General features: G+C 43.6%; 1 protein-coding gene across 1 annotated transcript in view; it reads left to right on the forward strand.

Moving 5' to 3' along the window:
• Nucleotides 1–22,686, forward strand: part of NOC2L (NOC2 like nucleolar associated transcriptional repressor) — a 1,272,638-nt gene that overhangs the window by 294,239 nt on the left and 955,713 nt on the right. The window contains exon 4 of the mRNA XM_044063595.1: nt 1,826–1,936. Within this exon, the coding sequence (XP_043919530.1) occupies nt 1,826–1,936 (111 nt within the window). The remainder of the gene's footprint in view (nt 1–1,825; nt 1,937–22,686) is intronic.

Raw genomic sequence — 22,686 nt, forward strand, 5'->3', positions numbered from 1 at the left:
TTTTGAGACAGTCACCAAGGCCATTGATGAGGAAAGGCAGTCCATACAGCCTACCTCGACCTGGCAAAGGCCTTGACACAATACCCCACTCAGGTATCATCGAAAAACTCATCAGCTTGAATGTAAACCCATACATCACAAGATGGGTTGCAAACTGGCTAAGCGACAGAACCCACAGGGTCAGAGTTGCTGGAGCCATGTCAGACTCAAAGCCTGTCACAAGTGGTGTCCCACAGGGCTCAGTCCTGGGTCCACTCTTGTTCGGCATCTACTTTTCTGAAGTACAAGCAAACACAGGAGGGTTATGGCTGACAAAGTTTGCAGATGACTGCAAACTGGGCCATAGTCGAAAACACATCTGACACAGATATCCTCCAGAAGGGCCTCACAGAAAGCGGATAACTGGTGCCAGAGCCATGGCCTGAAGTTAAACGCCAAAAATGCATAGTCATACCCTTCGGGAAAAACAAGGTTACCCCTAGCTACCATATAGGTGACAATCCACTGAGCACAGAAAAGTCATCAGGGATCTGGGGACCCAAGTTGACAGTAGTCTTCGTTTGACACTCATGTTGCTAAAGTAGTTAGGAAAACCTTCTATATCGCCCACCTGATCATGAAGGGATTCGCATCTAGATCAAGGGAGGTCATCGTCCCCTGTACTCATCACTCATTAGACCTATGATTGAGTACAATGCCCGTTCGAATGTATCTGACCAGACACCTGATGCAGCTTGAAAGGCCCCAAAAGTTCCTCACCAAAAGGATAAAGGGTCTCAAAAATATGTCTTATGCTGCCCGACTGAAAGAACTCCAGCTTTATTCAGTCTCATACCGCTTGCTCAGAGGTGACCTGTGCCTGACATATAAGGCCATGTCAAACCCAGATTTGATGAATATGCTTCACCTCAAAAAGTCTAGATCCCTCAGAACCACAAGGGCGGGAGACTTAAACCTTGACACGGTTATAAATAGAACGTGCTGGAGGGACAGATTCATCACCCAGAGACTCCCTGTGCTGTGGAACAAAATCCCAGTACATGTGAGGCAGAGCACCTCGCTGGCCTTGTTCAAGAGGAATCTTGACCAATGGATGGGAGATCGCAGATATACCCCAGGGATTACTTCAGTGTCACTGCTTGACAGAGGCACAGAAAAATGATAGGCATAGTTTTTATTCAAACTAAAGGGGTGGCGAAAGCCACATAACTATGGGCTAGGCTTATAAATGCCCTTGGGCAGATAGCCTAGTATGAACCTATGAACCTATAAAAATTATGGTGGGTGTATGTGGACCACTCATTTCACTGTGTATACATGGATCATAGGGGTTACTAGGCAAACAGCCCTGTAGCCTTTCTAAGCCTAGCCATTCATGCTCCAGTGTTCCCAGTTATCAATGCCCAAGAACTGCCTTAGGGCTTCTACTAATTACCCTTTTCTATAAGGGCCACAGGCGACAAGCCAGGGGTTAATGTGAGATTTCCCATACATTGGTCCAAATTGCATTTGAGTAAGCTTGTGGAAAAGCTCTGTTTCACATTAATGGGGAGTCTGTTCCAGAGAGGGGGTAACCTCTTAACACACATACCTGTCCATCTAACATGTTTTGTTTATGCACGGATGCAAGGTACTGCCTTTCACTTAGAGAGAAAGTGGCTCCTGCTATATTTAGATTCACTTTTTTAAAAGAAAATTTCAAGAACTAATTTTATTGTATAAAACTTATTGGAGCAGAGATTTTGCAAACAGAAGCTTTTTATATGGAAACTTTCTTGTTAAAGTAACTTTTTAAAAGAACTAAATACCCTGTTCTACTTTACAGGAGGCAAGCAGTGAGGATGAGGAAGATGAAGCTATGGTCAAGTCAAAAAAATCACAAGATCTTATCATTGTGACATCGAAGATGGTAGATAAGTGGAAAGAAGCAGCAAAGGTGAGCTGTCTGTCACAAAATTAATCTGCCATTTTATTATCGTTTTACCAGCTTTTTTATTCATCGCATTATCGTATTGCAGCATGAGTTCATCAACATTTACTAGCATTAAAAAGAAGAGTAGTGTCAATATTTCCCTTGTGTTAGCTTCCTGCATTGTACATGCGTTTTACATCAAATCTCTGTTCTTTAAATGTGTACATTACATCATGCTCTTTTTTGTGTTTCACTGTTGCAGTCATTACGTTTGGGTAATCTGCTGGCAGGTTGCCCTCAGTCGGCCTGATTATCAAAGTCTTGGGTCCTGCGTCAGTTGCTGTCCCTTCTTCCATGACGTCAGGTCATCAGGGGTATAAAACAGGCAGCCGATGCCATTACATCAGTATTTATTGCTGCGCGGTGCCTGAAGAAGAAGCAGATGTTCATCGTGCATACAGCTGCAGTAATCACAGATGGGTTTTCAGCCGTCAGGCGGTCCCTCGGTCGGCCGAATTCCAAAGTCTTGGTCCGGCGTCAGTTGTCGTCGCTTACTCTTCTGACGTCAGTGAGACCAGAGTATATAAGACACAGCCGACACCATGTTCTTCAGTCTTTTTTGCCGCGCGGTGCCCGAAGCAGAAGCAGTTCGCAAGTGCCGGTCGGCCAGCTCCTGAATTACGAAAAAATTGGAAACCGAAGTCTTCATTAAAGCTAAGTACCCCTTTGGGGAAACTTTTCTTGCCTCAGACCGATGTCAGAAAAAGTTAATTATTGTATTTCTTGTGGGAAGCAAATACCGCATAAGGATTTCCATTCCCTCTGCATACCTTGTTTGGGCCCAGACCACAACGTCTTGGGCTGTCGCTTTTGCACTACCTTCAATAAACGCACTATTAAGCGTCGGGCGGAGTTCGCCCAACACTACTTTGGTAAAGCTTTTGATTATAAAATGTCGTCGGACACTCCGACTACCGTTTTGTCCAAAAAACGCAAGGAAAAGGACCGACACGCGAGGCCCGCGGTCCCCGCCGACACCACGCCAAAACAGGCTACACGTGGTCCGGTTCTCAGCGAGACGCCTTTGCAGTCCCTGACTACCGACGACACTCCTTTGGCGGTGTCTCCTGTACCCGAGACCGCTGGGTCCTCGGCCCTTTCCCAGACTACTACCGAAGCCCCTGCTAATGTAGAGCCTACTAATGTGGACAGGTCCACCTCCACCCATGGTGTATTTAGGCCCTCATCTTCTTTTTCAATTAAGGCCTTTACTAAATCCAAAGCAGCCAGGCATCCCACGAGGCCTGTTGCACAGGGCCCATCTTCAGGACCCATGCCTAAAAAACAGATGCTAAAAATGGCTGAGGATTTAATTACTCTTATCAGAGGTTCTCATCCCCCTCCTGACAAGAGGCCCAGAGTGGAGGAAGATTCTCTCTCTTCTGATCAGGGATCCATTTTATCAGAACATTCTGATGCAGAGGAACACTCTTATTCTCCTTTTGAGGATTCGGATGCAGAACAGTCCATTCCTTCGGTATCCCCTCCTGAGGATTTTTTCTTTGGGGAAACCTTGCACACCTTGAGGGAACACTTCCATTGGGAAGGCCAAGACTTTTCAGATTCCAAGAAAAGACTTAGGGAATTTCTTTGGTTACCTCAACACAGACCTCTGGCTATACCCCTGTTTTGGACATACTGGATGATGTCTATTCGGAGGCTTGTCTTAACCCTGATTCTCTGCCTCCTGCACCAGTCAAACCTGATAGGTATTACAGAGTACCCAGCTCTCACCAATTTCTCTTCAAAAGCCATAATGCTGACCCTGAAACCATTTCACAAGGCCCCAAGGGATTGAAGGCCTCCACTGCCAAGAATCCACTTCCTGCAGAAAGGGAATCCAGATCTCTAGAAAGGTGGGGTAAAAAGGTATATACCTTGGCCACCCTAGCCATGAGGGCCTTAAACTGTCAGTTTCATATGATTAAATATCAACAGTACCTGTTATCACAATTAAGGAACAAAATGTCTCAACTGAACAACCAGATTTAAAAGAGTTACAGGATATGATGCACAGTGCAGAGCAAGTGGGTAAACACACCTTACAATGTGGTTATGATGCCCTAGAGGCCTCCAGTAGAGCGGCTGCTACAGGATCAGTCATTCGCAGACATGCCTGGCTTAGGGAACAAAATTTGCCTGATCATGTGAAAGCTAAACTTCTAGATGCTCCTTTACAAAAGGATGTACTATTTGGTACTAATGCTGAGGAGATACTACGGAAAATGGAAGAAAAAGCCAAATCTATGCAAACTGTCAAAGCTTTCTTACAGGTCCAACCGCAACGTTTTAGCAGAAATTGGCCTTCAAAAAACTGGTCCTTTCCAGCCACTGACAAGCCCCAAAGAGGTAGATACAGACGCACAAGGGGCAGAGGGCAATCTCAAGGATCATATAGAGGCAGACAATGGCAAACTCCAGCACCAAGAGGTGGTGAAGACAGCACAACAATACAGGAAGCAAACCCAATGACTCCCTCATTTCCATGCCAAGCAGGTCTCAGCTAGCAGCACCTTTGGGAGGGAAACTAGCATTATTTGCAAGCAATTGGCATATTGTCACAATAGACAAATGGATACTGGACATTATAAACAGAGGCTACAAATTTCAATTTCACACTCTTCCAAAAATGAGAGGCATGCCAAACCTGCCACAAAATCAAAGGGCAGAGGCACAACTGCAAATTTCAAAGCTCATAAACATGAGAGCTATTCAAAAGGTACCTACGCACCAACAAGGTCAAGGTTTTTATTCAAGACTTTTCTGGTACCAAGGAAAGGAACCGACTGGAGACCCATTTTGGACTTATCCATCCTAAACACATTTCTACTCATACCAAAATTCAAGATGCTCACATTACAGCAACTTCTTCCCATGCTGGGCAAGGAGTTTTGGCTGGTAACATTGGACCTCAAGGAGGCATACCTGCATGTCCCAATCAGACAAAGCTGCAGAAGATACCTCAGATTTCTTGCAGGTTCAATCCACTATCAATTCTCTGCATTGCCCTTTGGCTTATCTACTGCGCCCAGAGTATTCACAAAGTGCCTGGCATCAGTGATTGCCTACTGCAGACTTCAAGGGATACAAATTTACCCTTATCTGGACGACTGCCTGATCCAAGCGGACAGCAAACACATACTTCTGGAACATCTGGCATATGTGACATGGTTACTGCTTTCTCTGGGATATACAATCAACAAAGAGAAATCCAGGCTAACACCATCTCAGAAAATAACCTTCCTGGGTGCCAACTTGGACACAAACACCCAGATGGCATATCTTACGCCAGAAAAACAGGGGCAACTATCTCAGTACTTCAAAATACTAGCAAAAGTACCAGGCTTACTGCAAGGAAAATCCTGCAGGCTCTGGGATTCATGGCATCTTGCATTCTTCTAATCCCATGTGCAAAGCTGCATATGAGGAAACTTCAATGGTACCTAAAAAATCTATGGTCTCAACACAGTCACAGTTTGGAAACAATTATACCAATAATTCCATGTTTGCAAAAGGAATTTCTATGGTGGGCCCAAGCATGTCAAGTAAACACAGGCCTTCCATTCTGCAAGCCTCAAGCAAAGCAAGTCATAACCACAGACGCCTCAGATTACGCCTGGGGGGCGCACATGAAGGACAGGTGCATTCAGGGCAGATTGTCCCAAAAGGAAAAGCACCTTCACATCAATCAAAAGGAGATGCTAGCAGTAATAAATGCAATTACAGCTTTCAAGGACTTCCTGCATCCAGGACAATTACTGATAAGGACAGACAACACCACAGTAGCGTGGTACATAAACAAAGAAGGAGGAACACATTCATACCCCTTGTGCAGACTAGCCATGACTCTTTGGAACTTGGCTCTGGAAAGACAAATCGAACTTCAAGCACAGTACTTGCCAGGATTGGAAAACACACTGGCAGACAATCTAAGCAGAAATATGACAGATCCACACGAATGGAAGTTACATCCTCAGGTGTTTACAGAAATAATCCAAGCGTGGGGGAGGCCAGACATAGATCTTTTTGCCTCCCACAGGAATCATCAATTGAAAAAGTTTTGTTCAAGGACCTTTCATCCAAAGGCCTGGAGAGTGGACGCCCTTTCATTCAGTTGGACAGCATGGACAGTTTACGCATTCTCACCTCTGCCTCTTCTGCCCAAGGTGCTTTTGAAAGCAAGAACAGACAAACCGACGATGATACTGATTGCTCCAGATTGGCCAAGGCAACACTGGTATCCACTCCTGAGGAGCCTAACACATACTCCTCCCTGGTCCCTGCCTCTAATGCCTCTTCTGCTGACTCAGCACAGCTACAAAACTCTTCACAGGCAGCTGAAAACACTCAATCTCGCTGCATGGAAAATTCCTTAACACCACAACAGACCCTACTCTCCAAGGAGGTGCAGGATGTCATTTTGGAGGCCAGAAGGCCATCTACTAGAAAAGCTTACTCCGCAAAATGGAAGCGGTTTTGCTCTTGGAATGAGAAAAGAGGCCAGGACCCTAGAAAACTGAACTTGCCTCAGGTATTACAGTATCTAGCTGAGCTGCTGAACAGTGGACTTTACTTCTCCTCCATAAAAATACATGCCTCAGCCATTTCTGCAGAATTCAACACGGATCCCCCTTTATTTTCTCACCCACTCTTACGACAGTTCCTCAGAGGGGCTAAGAATATAAGACCTCCAAGGAAGCAACCAATACCAGCCTGGGACCTTAATTACATACTAGAAAAATTAACATTGCCTCCTTTTGAACCAGCTGCCTCAACAGATTTGCAATATTTGTCCTGGAAAACAGCCTTCCTTCTGGCCATCACTTCAGCTCGTAGGGTTTCTGAACTACAGGCCCTCATGGCGGTGCAGCCCTTCCTCATTTTCCATCAGGACAGGGTTTCCCTTCGTACCAACCCATCATTTATGCCAAAAGTGGTATCCAGGGTAGCCTTAAATCAAGCCATACACCTCCCTACCTTTTACCCCAATCCTCAAAACAAAGGGGAAAGGCTGCTACACTCTTTAGACATCCATAGGCAGCTACGTTATTATTTGGACAGAACAAAGTCCTTCAGGAAATCAGAACAACTTTGTGTCCTATGCTGTAGGGGCTCAAGGGAAACCAGTTACAAAACAGACTATTTCCAAGTGGATTGGCCACTGCATACGGTTTTGTTATTCCTATCATGGGAAATCTGTTCCTACAGGTATCAGATCACACTCCACCAGGGCCACAGCTACCTCTACAGCCTTCCTCGGAGGAGTTCCTACCAAAGATATTTTGGAGGCAGCCACTTGGAGTTCTGTACATACCTTCACAAAACACTACCACCTGCCTCTATATTCCAGAACAAGAGCAGGCTTTGCCACTGCTGTTTTGCAGGGCATTCTGGCTCAACCCAGTTCCTCCTAGTACCTACCACCCTATGCATAGCTTTGGGACTCTACCCATTTGTGATTACTGCAGCTGTATGCACGATGAACATAGTACAGTTTTGTACCTACCATAAATGTAGATGTTCGAGTGCTAATACAGCTGCAGTACAGGTTTCCCTCCCTCCTTCCTCACTTGGTAAAGGCATGGGGCCTAACAACCTCTTCATACTACCTGACTGGGTTATCCTGCTATGTTTTATTTGCTTGCTTCCACTGATTTTGGTTTATATTGCATTGCGGATATGTGGATAAGCATTATTTATGTATTGCCTTCCTTTTGGGGGCACCTGACATCTGGGGCAAGAAAGACTGAAGAACATGGCGTCGGCTGTGTCTTATATACTCTGGTCTCACTGACGTCAGAAGAGTAAGCGACGACAACCGACGCCGGACCAAGACTTTGGAATTCGGCCGACCGAGGGACCAGCTGATGGCTGAAAACCCATCTGTGATTACTGCAGCTGTATTAGCACTCGAACATTTACATTTATGGTAGGTACAAAACTGTACTTTCACAAGTGCCGGTCGGCTGACTTCTGAAATTTTCGTTTTCGAGTTTTAGATCCGAACTCTTCAACTAAAATGCCCCGTTGGGGAAACTTTTTCGTGCTCCTTACTGATGTCAGCCAATTCCAAACGGATGGCCAGACCTTCCCCCAAATCAGTGGGCAGAGGCCCAGAAACAAGTACTTTCCCTCATGTGCATGGGGGCTATTCAACTAGTACCAGACGAGGAAAAGGGACAAGGTTTCTATTCAAGACTTTTCCTGGTACCCAGAAAAGACAAATCATGGCGTCCAATTCTGGACTTATCTACTCTAAACACCTTTCTGGACATTCCAAAATTCAAGATGCTGACTCTTCAGTTACTTCCTATGCTATGCAAAGATGCCTGGTTGGCAACTCTAGATTTAAAAGAGGCTTACCTGCATATCCCAATCGGGGAATCTTGCAAAAGATACCTCCGCTTCAAAGCAGGCTACTTGCGTTACCTGTTCTCTGCACTGCCCTTTGGCTTATCTACTGCGCCCAGGGTTTTTACAAAGTGCCTGACTCCAGTAATTGCATTTTGCAGGCAAAGAAATATTCAAATACATCCATACCTGTATGATTGTCTAATTCAGGCAGAAAACAAGGACACTCTTCTAAACCATCTGGCGTTTGTAAAACGGGTTCTAACTTGTCTAGGGTACACTATAAACGAAAAGAAATCACAACTGGTACCCTCTCAAAAAATTACATTCCTGGGTGCAAGCTTGAATACAACTGCCCAGATGGCTTTCCTTACACCAGAGAAGCAAACTCATTTGGTGACTTACTTCAAACAGGTGGCCACAAAAACCCTGATTTCTGCAAGGCAAATACTGCAAGCCTTGGGGTTCATGGCCTCCTGCATTCTTCTAGTTCCATATGCAAGTCTGCATATGAGGAAACTTCAGTGGTATTTAAAAAGTCTATGGAGTCAGCATTGTCACAGCCTGGAAACAATGATTCCTATCAAACCTTGCCTGCAACTAGAGTTCCTATGGTGGGCAGAGGCCTGCCACCAAAACAAGGGACTGCCATTCACACCACCCCCTGCCACCCAAACCCTAACTACAGACGCATCAGACTATGCTTGGGGGGGGGCACATTTGGCAGGGAAGTGCATTCAGGGAAAATGGAGCCCAAATCAAATGCACCTTCATATCAATCAAAAAGAAATGCTAGCTGTACAGAATGCACCGACAGCCTTCAAGGACTACCTTCATCCAGGACAATTACTGATAAAGACGGACAACACCACGGTTATGTGGTACATAAACAAGCAGGGGGGTACACACTCCTACCCCCTTTGCAGACTAGCCATGGCATTGTGGAACACGGCATTGACCTACCAAATACAACTACAAGCTCAATTCCTGTCAGGAAAGCTGAATACTCTGGCAGATGAACTAAGCAAAAATCTCATGGACCCACATGAATGGAAACTGGAACCACGGATTTTCAGCAGGTTGACACGCAAATGAGGGAGCCCAGACATAGTTCTGGGGTGAGGCAAAAAGATCTATCAGTTGGACAAATTCTGCACAAGAACTCATCACAAAAAAGCCTGGAAAGTGGATGCTCTATCCTTCAGCTGGAAAAACCTATCAGTCTATGCCTTTCCCCCTCTGCCTCTGACTTTTAGTAGAACTTTGGAGAGCAAACAGGGCAAACCAAAAATGATTTTAATTGCTCCAGACTGGCCTCACCAACGCTGGTACCCACTCCTGCGCAATGTGTCGCACCTTCCACCGTGGCACCTGCCTCAGACACCTTACTTACTGTCTCAGCAGAACAACCAAATTCTGCACACTCAGCTCCAAACTTTGAATCTTGCAGCGTGGCTAATCACCTAAATTCACCCATTTTGGAGGCGAGAAGGCCGAAAATCTTATGCTGACAAATGGAAAAGATTCTGTGCCTGGAATCAATCTCAAGGGATAAGCACAGCAGTGCCCAACATTCCTCAGATTTTACAATACTTAACTGAGATGCTTCACAAGGGCCTGTCATTTTCTTCCATAGAAATCCATGCCTCAGCCATTTCAGCTCATTACAACACAGAACATCCCCACTTCTCTCATCCTCTGCTAAAGCAGCATCTCAGAGGGGCCAAAAATTTAAGACCACCCAGGAGAGCTCCAACCCCTGCCTGGGACCTCAGTTTTGTATTGGAAAAGCTCACTATCCCTCCTTTCGAGCCAGCTGCTACTGCAAATTTAAAATTTCTCTCCTGGAAGACAGCTTTCCTTTTAGCAGTCACTTCAGCTAGAAGGATTTCCGAATTACAGGCTCTTATGGCAGTGGAGCCTTTCATCATTTTTCATGCGGACAGGGTATCTCTCAGGCCCAATCCATCCTTCATGCCTAAGGTGGTATCCAGTGTGGCTCTTAATCAGACCATTCATTTGCCAACTTTCTTTCCCAATCCACAGAATAAGGGGGAGCAGATTCTGCATTCATTGGATGTACACAGACAACTTAGATTTTACTTAAACAGGAAAAAGTCTCAAAGAAAATCTGACCAACTGCTGGTGGCATTTGCTGCAGGGGCAGAGGGAAAGGCTATTTCAAAGCAAACCATTTCCAAATGGATAAGCCATTGTATTTGTTTCTGCTGTATGCACCATGGAAAAACTATCCCCCAGAGGATCAGATCCCATTCCACCACAGCTACATCTACTTCTACAGCCTTTCTCAGAGGTGTTCCTACCAGGGACATTCTAGAAGCTGCTACCTGGAGCTCAGTTCATACGTTCACCAAACATTACCATTTACTACTTTTCTCTAAATCCAGAGCTGGCTTTGCCACTGCTGTCCTGCAGGTCTTTATAGCTGGTCCCAATGCTGTATAATTCACTCCACCCAACCATAGCTTTGGGAATCTACCCAAATGTGATGACTGCAACAGTGAAATACAAAGAACATAGTATAGTTGTGTACACTTACCATAAATGTAGATGTTCGAGTGTATTCAGTGTTGCAGCCCTGGTTACCCTCCCTCCACCCCCCTATTTTTCTCTGGCAGTACCTCTACTTTCTTTCACTATGCTTAAAAGCCCTTTTGGTACTTTTGCTTTTGGGATTGGAGGTATATTTTTTGTGTTTTTAATTTTATTTGCTCCCTATTTGGGGGCACCTGACATCTGGGGCAAGAAAAACTGATGTAATGGCGTCGGCTGCATGTTTTATACCCCTGACGACCTGACGTCATGGAAGAAGGGACAGCAACTGACGCAGGACCCAAGACTTTGTTAATCAGGCCGACTGAGGGCAACCTGCCAGCAGATTACCCAAATGTAATGACTGCAACAGTGAATACACTTTAACATCTACATTTATGGAAGTGTACACAACTGTACTTTTTCACTGTCACCTACTTACCTCATTCATCTTCTTGTATACAGCTTTGTATGCATTTGTCCTGAAATGCACCAATTAATTTTGTGATATTTGTTTCCTCCTTGACACTTATCTCTGTTTCTGTTTCCTCATAACTTTGATTTCTGTTTTGAAGTCTTTGCTTTTATGGTAGCAGATAGCATTAAGCTCTGTTCTCAAAGGTTAATACTTTCTATAAAGGACAAGCCACAATGAAAATATTAAATATGTTTAATAATAAATAATAAAAGAACAAGAAAATACCAAATATACATCCACTGAAAACCATAGAGTTCAAATAACAGAAAATATTGAAAACAACATTGATGGACAGACTCATACAGATAAAGAAAAACTGACTGAATCTAAGAGAATTTACTGTTCCCTAATAACTTAGGCAAGGCAAAATGAAATACATGAGCAGTCTTTCTAGTCAGGCTTCCCAAACAGAATACTGTATACTCTGAGATTACTCCCTGTAAAATATAATATCCAAGATGAACTTGCAGAGTGACCTCATCTGGTCACATAACTCTAGGTTCCCACAATATCTCTTTTTGAAGTTTGAGACAGGACTTTAGCAGACTGCTACAATATACACATTTAGAGCTTTTATGGCAATGCCTAGGAGCCAGAGACATTTACAACTCTTCCCCCTTCTTTACAAAAACTAACAGATAATGGCTGCTCCCAGACTTAGTTTCTCCGGTTCTACTCAGTGCTTTGGTGTGCAGTTGATTTAAGAGCTCATTTGCATTTCCCTTATTTTTTTCTTAAAATAAGCCAGCTAGTTAACCATTGCTGTGCCATTAACCTTTGTTAAAACATGTACATTTAATTCAGATACCATAATGCATGTACATTCTCTTCATTTCAGCAGGGTGCACTGTTGATACATTTTAACACAGTTAGCACAAGCAAAGCTCACAAATACATTTTCAGCACAAGCATCTGCATAGATCAGTTTAATATACTAGTGACATACAATTATTTACAAAATTCCAGCTAGCTGTGCTGGGACAAGTCATACATCCACTGCCCTGCTTTGGCCTGGAATGGCTGGCAGTACCTCCTGTCGTCACAACATGCATAGGTGAATTTGAGGCTAATTGCCCTGAAGGGCCATTTTAACACTGTACCTTGTGTCTGTGAAGTGAATACCATTATTCCAAAGAACCCTACCCAATATACTGAAAGTTCTAAACCACGAAGAAAAGTCTAAGATGACATTTTTTGCTCATATCGTTAGAAAAGGAGCGGGTATGAAGATCAGACCAGAACTGGAAAAAAAGTCAGATAGTAACAAAAAGTGCAAAAAAGTTTAATACAAAGAATGTGAGCAGTAAAAAAAAAAAAAAAAAAGTGGAAAGCCCATGATTACAATGAAAAGCAGAGAGAACTTCTGGAATGACCATATGTTTATCAAGAGTCGTTGCATGAGTGGCTTAGGTGAGGTGAATTTCACATTTTTGTTTAAAGGTTAATTGCAGTTTAAGACAGTAGATTATGTATACAGTAGTTCACAGAATCCATAGAAAAGGTAGTAGATGTAGGCAGATGTAGGTTTTGCAGTATAAAACTGGAAATAATTGTACATTTTGTTGCAAGTTGTGATACTCTTATGGCTGAAGGTGGGTTACTGAAAGCATAAAGATTTGACGAGGCTGTTACAGTGGAGGCTATGTAAACATTACAACATATGGGTAGGTAGCTGACAGAAGTATGAACTGCAAAGGATTAGTGAAGATCAAGATGTAATGATCACATGGGATCATCCATTACCAACAACTAAGAAGGTAGAAACAAGGAAATCAGGTATTGTAGTTCGAGAAAGACAAGAGCAGCATTGATTATTGAAATTGCTACACACAGTGACTGTAGCATCTTGGAAACTGAAAGACAATGTTGTACAGCAGTGTAAAATAAGGCCACACAGCTCCAGTGGTATTAGGAGCAGCTAAGCTAGACGACTAGTAAAGAATTTCCAAGCATATTTAAATATGCTACCAATACAGGTAACTCCATATAAAATATAGAGGCAGTTCTTGGTACATTGTGGGTGTTCATGAAAGGGGCATTCATGGCAAATATCAAAGGCTGAAGCAAGACTAAGAAGACATTTAAATACTTTAACAGGACTTTAATTTTGGGACAACTGCTCTCAGTGGAATCTCTAGTATACTTTTGGGATTATCCGGCAGTATTTGGCTCCGGGTATGACAGGTAAGGCTCTCACTCATTTAGCTTTTAGAAATGGCTAATGAGATCATATTGGTTGTGTTTTCAAGGGTAGACTGATCTTTTTGGGTTAGGATCTGGGTTTTGTTCAGGATGGCCATATAACAAAGGGATTAGTCTCTGTAGTTTCCTGAGGAGTGATTGAAGCCGAGACGATGGCCACAGATGAGTTTAGGCGAGAATGAGAAAAAGGTCTCTGCATTGTTCATAGATACTTATTAGGCTGTTGATTTGTGAGCATCTTAGGAAGCCTAGCCTTAGAGTCCCATGGTGGTGTTTTTTTTTCTCTTATGTTTTGTGTATGAGTAACCCAGAGATGGGACAGAACAAGAATCCATTCTGACACTTGTTCCTCTATGCATGAGGGGCACAGGTGCAGAGTAGGGGTGAATTTATGGTTTCCCATCCAGTTTTCCAAATTATATTTGAATAGATTAGGAGTAGTAACACGTTTCTTGTGGAGTCGAAGATTGTTCCATAGAAGTGGTATTATCTGTGATGCATACTTATCCATCCCTTCCTTTGCCTGTTGGATTCTGTAGAAGTGCTTGCCATGTATCCCAATCCATCACACTTATTGTGTCAAATTGGGATAAAATGGCAGGCCCTGATTCAGAATCCAGGGTGTACTAGTAAACCTAGAAGGTAAGGATTCTTTGGCCAGTAGTGTTTAAATATTTTTGTAGTCTTCAAAGCTTAGCTGGATATTCCCAGGTACACACTCCTATTGTTGCAGGTGTGGATTAGGCAGACTGAGTGTATATGTTTTGGAGCCATCGTTCATTAGATGGCCTCAAGAGGCAGAGCACTGGTGCTATATGTTTTGGCAAGGGAGGGTTGTTGTTACTCTGGCTTTTTTCCTGATTTGGTTTTGTGATGGGCCCTCTCTTGGCCAGTAATCATATTGCCTGAATCATCACCATTGACACTGTAGAGGGACATTCACTTGGAACAAAATTGGATACACCCAGTATTTTCAGATGCAGCTCTCTCTATCAAGCACAGTTTCCCTTAAGAGCAGACAAGGAACACTCTCTCAGCTCAGGGTATGAGTTTCTCTTGGTCTCTCCCCAGTTTCCCAGTAAGGCTCCCCACTGGCACAGCTGTAGAGTTTTAAGTCCTCAGCTGAGTGTCCAGACCAAGTCCTCCACCACTCTCTCTGCCAAACCAGTGCTTTTTGTTTCCCTGCTCCAAGTAGCTGACACACAGACACACCTTGAGATTTGATTTGCGTGTGCGCACACACACACACACACACACACACACACACACACACACACACACACAAGGCTGGCACAGGTTTACTAGCTGTGCCCCCTTCTGCCCAGACTATAAGGTAGTTACTGCCAGCAGGCACTCTCATAACAGTTACTCTAAAGCTCTTACAAGGGTACCCAACTATACTGAGTGAAATTAATATTGATATGAATGGTAGTTTGAGCAGTGCAGTAAGGCTTTCAGGAGTGGCCACAGAGTCACCAAATAAATGTGAGTCGTCTCAAAGGTCTCTAAAGGACCAGCCACAATGAAACGTTTAAATATATTTAATAATAAAAGAACATGAAAATAATGGATATCTATTTACAATAAACACCAGAGTTTCAGTCACAGGAGGTATTAAAAGAAAACAGATGAGTATATTCATGCAGATACAGAAAAACAGTGTTTAACTAATCTTGCTATATTATGCTGACTGATCCGATTTCCCCTGGTTCACTTACTAAAGCAAGGCAAGATGAAGTGGGTTTGAGATCCTTCTTTGTCAGGTTCGAAGAAACAGACTGCTGTGAGACTTCAGTCTCTTGTATTATTAAACATTATTTTAGTGATGGATTCCAGAATGACGTCACATACATCTGGTCATCTGACTTCTGGTTCCTATGCAATCCCCCCATTGCTAGAAACTGCCAGGATTTAGCACCTATGTGTCTATAATAGCACACACACAGAGCCTTGCTATGGTCTGCTGCAGTTCCCGGAAGTCATAAAACCATAAAACACTTCCATTCTTCCTGCAGGAGCTAATAAACCGTACTTCTTGTAGACATTGCATCTCTGGCTTCATTCAAAACTCTCTTAATGGCCTAGGACCCAGTAATTTAATTTCCAACTATTTTCCAAAGTCAGGTGGATTGAGATTAATCTCTTCTCTTCCAGTATTCTTTGTTAAAGCATATACATTAAAACAGTTACAATAATACATGTATATTTCATTTTCTGACCAGCAGAGCACATTGCTGGTACATTTTTAACATAAGCAGCTTTACAAATACAGTTTTCAACACAGGCATCTGTACAAATCAGTTTGATTTTCAAATAACATATAATTCTTTACAAAATTCCAGCTAGCTATGCTGGAATATGTTACACATCCACTGCCCTACTCCTCCTGGCATAGCTGGCAATATCTCACATCGTCACAGGTTTGACCTGCAATTTCAGCTGGACAAATCACAGGAAGCCTTGCCTCAACTGCTGGGTGGATGTGAAGGTTATCACCAAATCATACAAGTAAAAGTAACCTCCTCTCCACAAGGATTTCACTGTGCTGTTGCAGGAATTGTGTGATTCGGAGAACAGTGCCTGGCACTCCAAAGTGAAAACTTTCTCAAGTGCCATGTTGGCCCACTTGATTCAGGCTTTGTCTGGGTCATTAATACTCTAAGAAGTAATCTGAGGTTGAAAACTGGAGTTTGTTGCATTTATACTTAGAGGCAGGCTGAGGTTCCAGCTTTACTCTTAAATTTAACAGGGTTCCATTTAGCCATGGCTTCTTTTTCCTTTTTTTTTTTTACCTTTTATAATTATTAATGGTATCCTGCCGGACAGTTTTCAAAGGAATGGGATGGAGTCAGTGGAATATGTGTTTTATTTTTAGTTAACATGTGAGAGAGGGGACAAAGTGGAGTTGATGGCAGGTTTATATACCCCATTTTGTTGTTCACACACTGTAACTCCATGTTCTTTGACAGTCTTGAGTACCTGTGTTTGGCTTTTTGCTTCTAAATGAAAAGTTCTAGTAATTTTTTGGCTTGGCTTTTATCCTAGTATTAAGCTTCCAATAACTGCCTTCTCATTATCTGTGTAGCTGATCCCTTCCCTTATGTTAGGAAAATGCTGTTTGTTTGGTTTATTTAAGATGCAAGTTTTTTTGGGGGGAAGGGGGTTGGAGTTCTTAAAGACTGTTTAAAAAAAGATTGAAGCAAAACTGATTTCTTGAGCTATAATTATGCCCTGACATAGGAATAGGTATGCTTCTTTCAAGGTTTAAAAAAAAAAAAAAAAATATTCAAAGAAATTAAACACAAGAAAAAAGAAGCTGTTCTCCTTGCTTATAGGGTCTATATTATATTCTGGAAAGCCGACAATGTCGAATCTGACATTGTCGGCACGAGAATATCAAACGCTCAGAATTTCGAGTGTGTAAACGGAAATCTCCGTAATGGGAAATTTCCGTTTACTGCAATGTAGTGCGATCTCTGAGTTGGTATATTTAAGTAGCAGGGGGGTGTGGGGGTGCAGGGGGGCTTGCCCCCTGCTTAAACCCGTTATGATAAAAATTTAAAGTTTTGATTTTTTTTTTTTTCATTTTCGAAGTTACAGAACTTTGACAATATGGTGTCGCCCATATTGTATTCGGTAATGTATTCAAATAATATAGACCCTGCTAATAGGCGGTTGATACCATCTGTGGAGTATAATTTGCACTTCTCGGCACCTCATCTTCATAGTACAATAGAGCAGGCTCTGTTTGATTTAGTGTTTAGAAAAGGTGATGCATGGCGCGGAACAGAAACCATGTAAATAGGACCCAAGAAGAGCTAAATCTGTGCAATCTTTAAAAAAAAAGGAAAACTGAAGGAGGCATAGCAAAAATGTTTGGGGATTAGTCAGGTGTCTGGATGTTCATCGTGTTACCCTGCTGCAGTCATCACACTTGGGTTATCCTGTCGTCAGGCGGTCCCGCAGTCGGCCGGAATTCCAAAGTCTTGGTCCGGCGTCGGTTGCTGTCGCCTCTTCCCTGACGTCAGTGCGCCAGGGGTATATATAATGCAACCAATGCCATTTTCTTCAGTCTTTCTTGCCGCACGGTGCCCGAAGCCGAAGCAGTTCGCAAGTGCCGGTCGGCCGACTCCTGAGATTTTCGAATTCGAATTTCAGACCAAAGTCTTCTATAAAGCTAAGTACCCCGTCGAAACTTTTCTTGCCTCAGACCGATGTCAGAAAAAGTTAACAATTGTATTTCTTGTGGGAAGCAAATACCTCATAAGGATTTTCATTCTTATTGCATACCTTGCCTAGGCCCAGACCACGACGTCACTTCTTGTCGGTTTTGTGCTAGGTTTAATAAGCGTAATATTAAAAGACGCTTTGATTTCGCACAACACTACTTCGGTAGGAAATTTAACTACAACATGCCGTCGGAGCAACCGACTACCGGCGTGCACAAAAAACGCAGGGATAAGGACAGGCAGCCCAGGCCTAAGCCAGATTCCGAGGCCTCAGCTGATACGGTCTCTGGTTCTCCGGTCCTCAGTGAGGCTCCGACGCAGGCCCTGACTACCGCAGATCTGGAACCCGAGACCACTACGGAAGTTTTGACAGAATGTACCAGGCCGACGCAGCCTTATACTTCAGGCATTTCCGACGACTTTGCTTCAAAAGACGGTGCTACAGAAACGCCATCTGTTTCTGAAGGCGTTTTCAGACCGACGACTCTCACCATTAAAACGTTTTCTAAGTCGAAGACTCCTAAAACTAAAAGGACTGCACTTCAGTCTCCTGTTCATGGCCCTATGCCTAAGAAACAGATGCTCAAAATGGCTGAAGATTTGATTTCTTTAATCAGGGGTTCCCTGACAAAAGGCCTAGACAAGAGGAAGATTTTGCTTCCTCTGAGCAAATGTCCATTTCTTCAGACTCTGAGGACCAAGACTATTCCTTCTCTCCTTATGAAGATTCGGATGCTGAGGACTCTATTCCCTCAGCTTCTCCTCCTGAAGACTACTCCATTGGGGAAACTTTACACACTATGAGGGAACATTTTCACTGGAAAGGTCAAGACTACTCTGATTCAAAGAAAAGGCTCAGAGAGTTTCTTTTACTCCCCCCAACACAGACCACTTGCCATCCCACCAGTTTTGGACATTGAGGATGATGTCTATTTAGAATCCAGTTTCAACCCAGACTCTCTACCTCCTGCTCCAGCTATGCCTGCTAGATACTACAGAGTGCCTGATTCCCACAAATTTCTTTACAAAAGCCCAGTAGCTGACCCAGAGACTATCTCCCAGGGTCCCAAGGGGGCTAAGGCTTCTATGGTTAAAAACCCAGTACCTTCTGAGAGGGATTCCAGAGCACTAGACAGGTGGGGGAAAAAGGTTTACACCTCAGCCACACTATAGCTATGAGGGCACTGAATTGTCAATTTCATATGCTTAAGTATCAGCAATTTCTAATCTCTCAGTTAAAGCAAAGAATAACCACTCTCCCTCAACAATCTGAATTGAAAGAAGTACACTATCTGTTGCACGCCACTGAGCAGGTGGGCAAACATACCTTACAATGTGGGTTTGATTCTTTGGAGGCCTCCTGCAGAGCAGCTGTCACTGGGTCTGTTATACGTAGGCATGCTTGGTTAAAGGAACAAACTCTGCCTGATGATGTTAAAGCAAAACTACTAGATGCTCCCTTACAGCAGGATGTTCTTTTTGGAGTTAAAGCAGAAGTTTTAAAGAAAATGGAAGATAAAGCAAAATCTATGCAGGCAGTCAAAGATTTCCTACAAGTACAACCCCCTCTCTTCAGCAGAAACTGGCCAACAAAAAATTGGTCCTTTCCAGCCACTGACAGACCACAGAGGGGTAAATACAGACGCCCGAGGGGCAGAGGACAACCACAAGCCCAGTATAAACCTCGCCAATGGGGCACTACAACACAGAAGGGAGGAGAAGACCGGTCTCAATTCACCAGAAGGCAAACTCAATGACTTGCACCTCATCTGGCCAAGCAATACTCTCTTGGCAACCCCCTTGGGAGGAAAACTCGCACTTTTTGCAGACAACTGGCAGATAGTCACAAAGGACAAATGGGTCCTAGACATAATTTTACGAGGATACAGATTCCACTTTCACACCTTGCCAATGAAAAGAGGAATGCCAAACCTGCCACAAAATCAATGGGCAGAGGCACAAAAGCAAATTACAGCTCTCATGGACATGAGAGCCATTCAACTGGTACCTACTCGAGAGCAAGGCCAAGGATTTTACTCAAGACTCTTTCTAGTGCCCAGAAAGGACAATGCCTGGAGACCAATTCTGGACCTTTCAATTCTAAACACTTACAAGTACCCAAATTCAAGATGCTAACACTACAACAGCTACTTCCCATGTTGGGCAAGGAAGCATGGCTAGTAACGTTGTACCTCAAGGAGGCATACCTGCATGTCCCTATCAGACAAAGTTACAGAAGATACCTCCGTTTCATTGCAGGTTCAACCCATTACCAATTCTCTGCACTGCCCTTTGGCTTATCTACTGCGCCCAGAGTTTTCACAAAATGCCTGGCACCAGTAATTGCATACTGCAGACAAAGAGGAATTCAAATATATCCATACCTGGACGACTGCCTCATCCAAGCAGAAAGCAAAGACATTCTCTTACATCATCTGGCCTTTGTAAAGCATCTACTAAACTGCCTGGGGTACACAGTAAACTAAAAGAAGTCAAAATTAGTACCCTCACAAAAAATGACATTCCTGGGTGCCAGCTTGGATACAACGGCCCAGAAGGCTTTTCTTACGCCAGACAAGCAACTACAACTGACTCAATATTTCAAGACAATGGCAACAAAGACCCAATTCACTGCAAGAAAAATTCTGCAGGCTTTGGGCTTCATGGCATCTTGCATACTAATAATACTATTTGCAAAGCTGCATATGAGGAAATTACAGTGGTACCTAAAAAGCGTATGGTCTCAACACAGCCACAGCTTGCACACAATGATATCTCTCATTCCCTGCCTACAACAGGAATTTTTATGGTGGTCACAGGCATGTCACCTCAATAAGGGTCAGCCTTTCACCTTGCCCCCAGCCAGGCAGACTATCACAACAGATGCTTCAGACTACGCCTGGGGGCACACATGGCAGGACAATGCATTCAAGGCCTATGGACTGCAGATCAAAGAAATCTACACATAAATCAAAAAGAGATGCTAGCTGTACAGAAAGCTCTGACAGCCTTCAAGGATCTATTACATCCAAGAAACTTGCAATAAAGACGGACAACACCACAGTAATGTGGTACATAAACAAACAAGGGGGTACACATTCCTACCCTCTATGCAGGCAAGCAATGATCTTATGGAACACAGCTCTGGCCTAACAAGTCCAGTTACAAGCTCAATTCCTGCCAGGACAGAAGAACACATTGGCAGACGACCTCAGCAGAAACATCAAAGATCCCCAAGAGTGGAAACTAGACCCACAAATATTTGCAATGATAACTCAAAAATGGGGCCTTCCAAACATAGACCTGTTTGCCAGTCCTCAAAACTACCAACTGACAAAATTTTGTACAAGGACCTTCCACCATCAAGCTTGGAAAGTGGACTCTCTCTCTTTCAGTTGGAAAAACCTGACAGCATATGCCTTCCCTCCATTACCTCTCCTCACAAAGGTTATTTTGAAGGTCAAAAAGGAGAGACCACGACTGATTCTCATAGCCCCAGACTGGCCACGCCAGCACTGGTACCCGCTATTGAAAAATATGGCCCACAGCCCACCATGGATATTGCCTCAAATACCCCATTTGCTCACACAAAAAAACAAACAGATTCTTCACAGCCAGCTCAAAACTTTAAATCTGGCTGCATGGAAAATCAACTAAACATCCAACCAGCTCCTCTTTCACAAGCAGTTCTGGATGTTATTCTGGAAGCCAGGAGGCCAAGCACCAGGAAGGCTTATTTGGACAAATGGAAAAGGTTTTGTGCCTGGAACCAAGCTAAAGGCCAAGACACAATTTAGCCTCACATGCCTCACATTCTACAGTATTTAGCTGAGATGTTACACAAAGGACTTTCCTTTTCCTCAATTAAAATCCATGCTTCAGCTATTTCAGCTCACTGCAACACGGATCCACCTTTATTTTCACATCCTCTTCTAAGGCAGTTCCTCAGAGGGGCAAAAAACATTAGACCACCCAGGAGAGCTCCTACACCAACATGGGACCTCAACTTTGTTCTGGAAAAACTAACACTACCTCCCTTTGAACCAGCTTTCTCTGCAGATCTTCAGTTCCTATCATGGAAGACTGCCCTGCTCCTAGCAATAACTTCAGCTAGGAGAGTCTCAGAGCTACAGGCACTAATGGCAGTGGAACCTTTCATCATTTTTCATCAAGACAGAGTCTCTCTACGAACTAATCCTTCCTTTATGCCTAAGGTGGTTTCCAGTGTAGCTTTAAATCAAACCATCCACTTACCCACCTTCTTCCCCAATCCACAGAACAAGGGGGAGAGACTCCTGCATTCCTTGGACATTCACAGGCAGCTTCGTTACTACTTGGACAAAACTAAGGCTTTCAGAAAAACTGACGAGCTCTTTGTATCCTATGCTACAGCTTCTCAAGGGAAGGCTATATCTAAGCAAACCATTTCTAAATGGATAGGTCATTGCATACGTTTCTGCTATACCCATCATGGGAAACCAGTTCCTGCTACCATTAGATCCCACTCTACCAGGGCAACAGCTACCTCTACAGCCTTTCTCAGGGGGGTTCCAACCAAGGAAATTTTAGAAGCTGCACCTTGGAGTTCAGTGCACACCTTTACCAAACACTATCACTTACCTCTTTACTCTAAGTCCAGGGCGGGCTTCGCCACTGCAGTTCTGCAGGGCCTTATTGCCTCCACTAACCCTCTATGATACCTCCACCCTACCTTAGTTTTGGGATTCAACCCAAGCGTGTTGACTGCAGCAGGGTAACACGATGAACATAGTACAGTTTTGTACCTACCATAAATGTAGATGTTCGAGTGTTCACCCTGCTGCAGTCCAGGTTACCCTCCCTCCATCCCCTCTGATCTACTAGAAAAATCTCTTCTATGCCTTACTGATGTATTTGCTTAT

This window comes from Protopterus annectens, chromosome 2.part1 (assembly GCF_019279795.1).
Source record: "Protopterus annectens isolate FY-2018-M chromosome 2.part1, PAN1.0, whole genome shotgun sequence".
Taxonomy (NCBI): Eukaryota; Metazoa; Chordata; order Ceratodontiformes; family Protopteridae; genus Protopterus; species Protopterus annectens.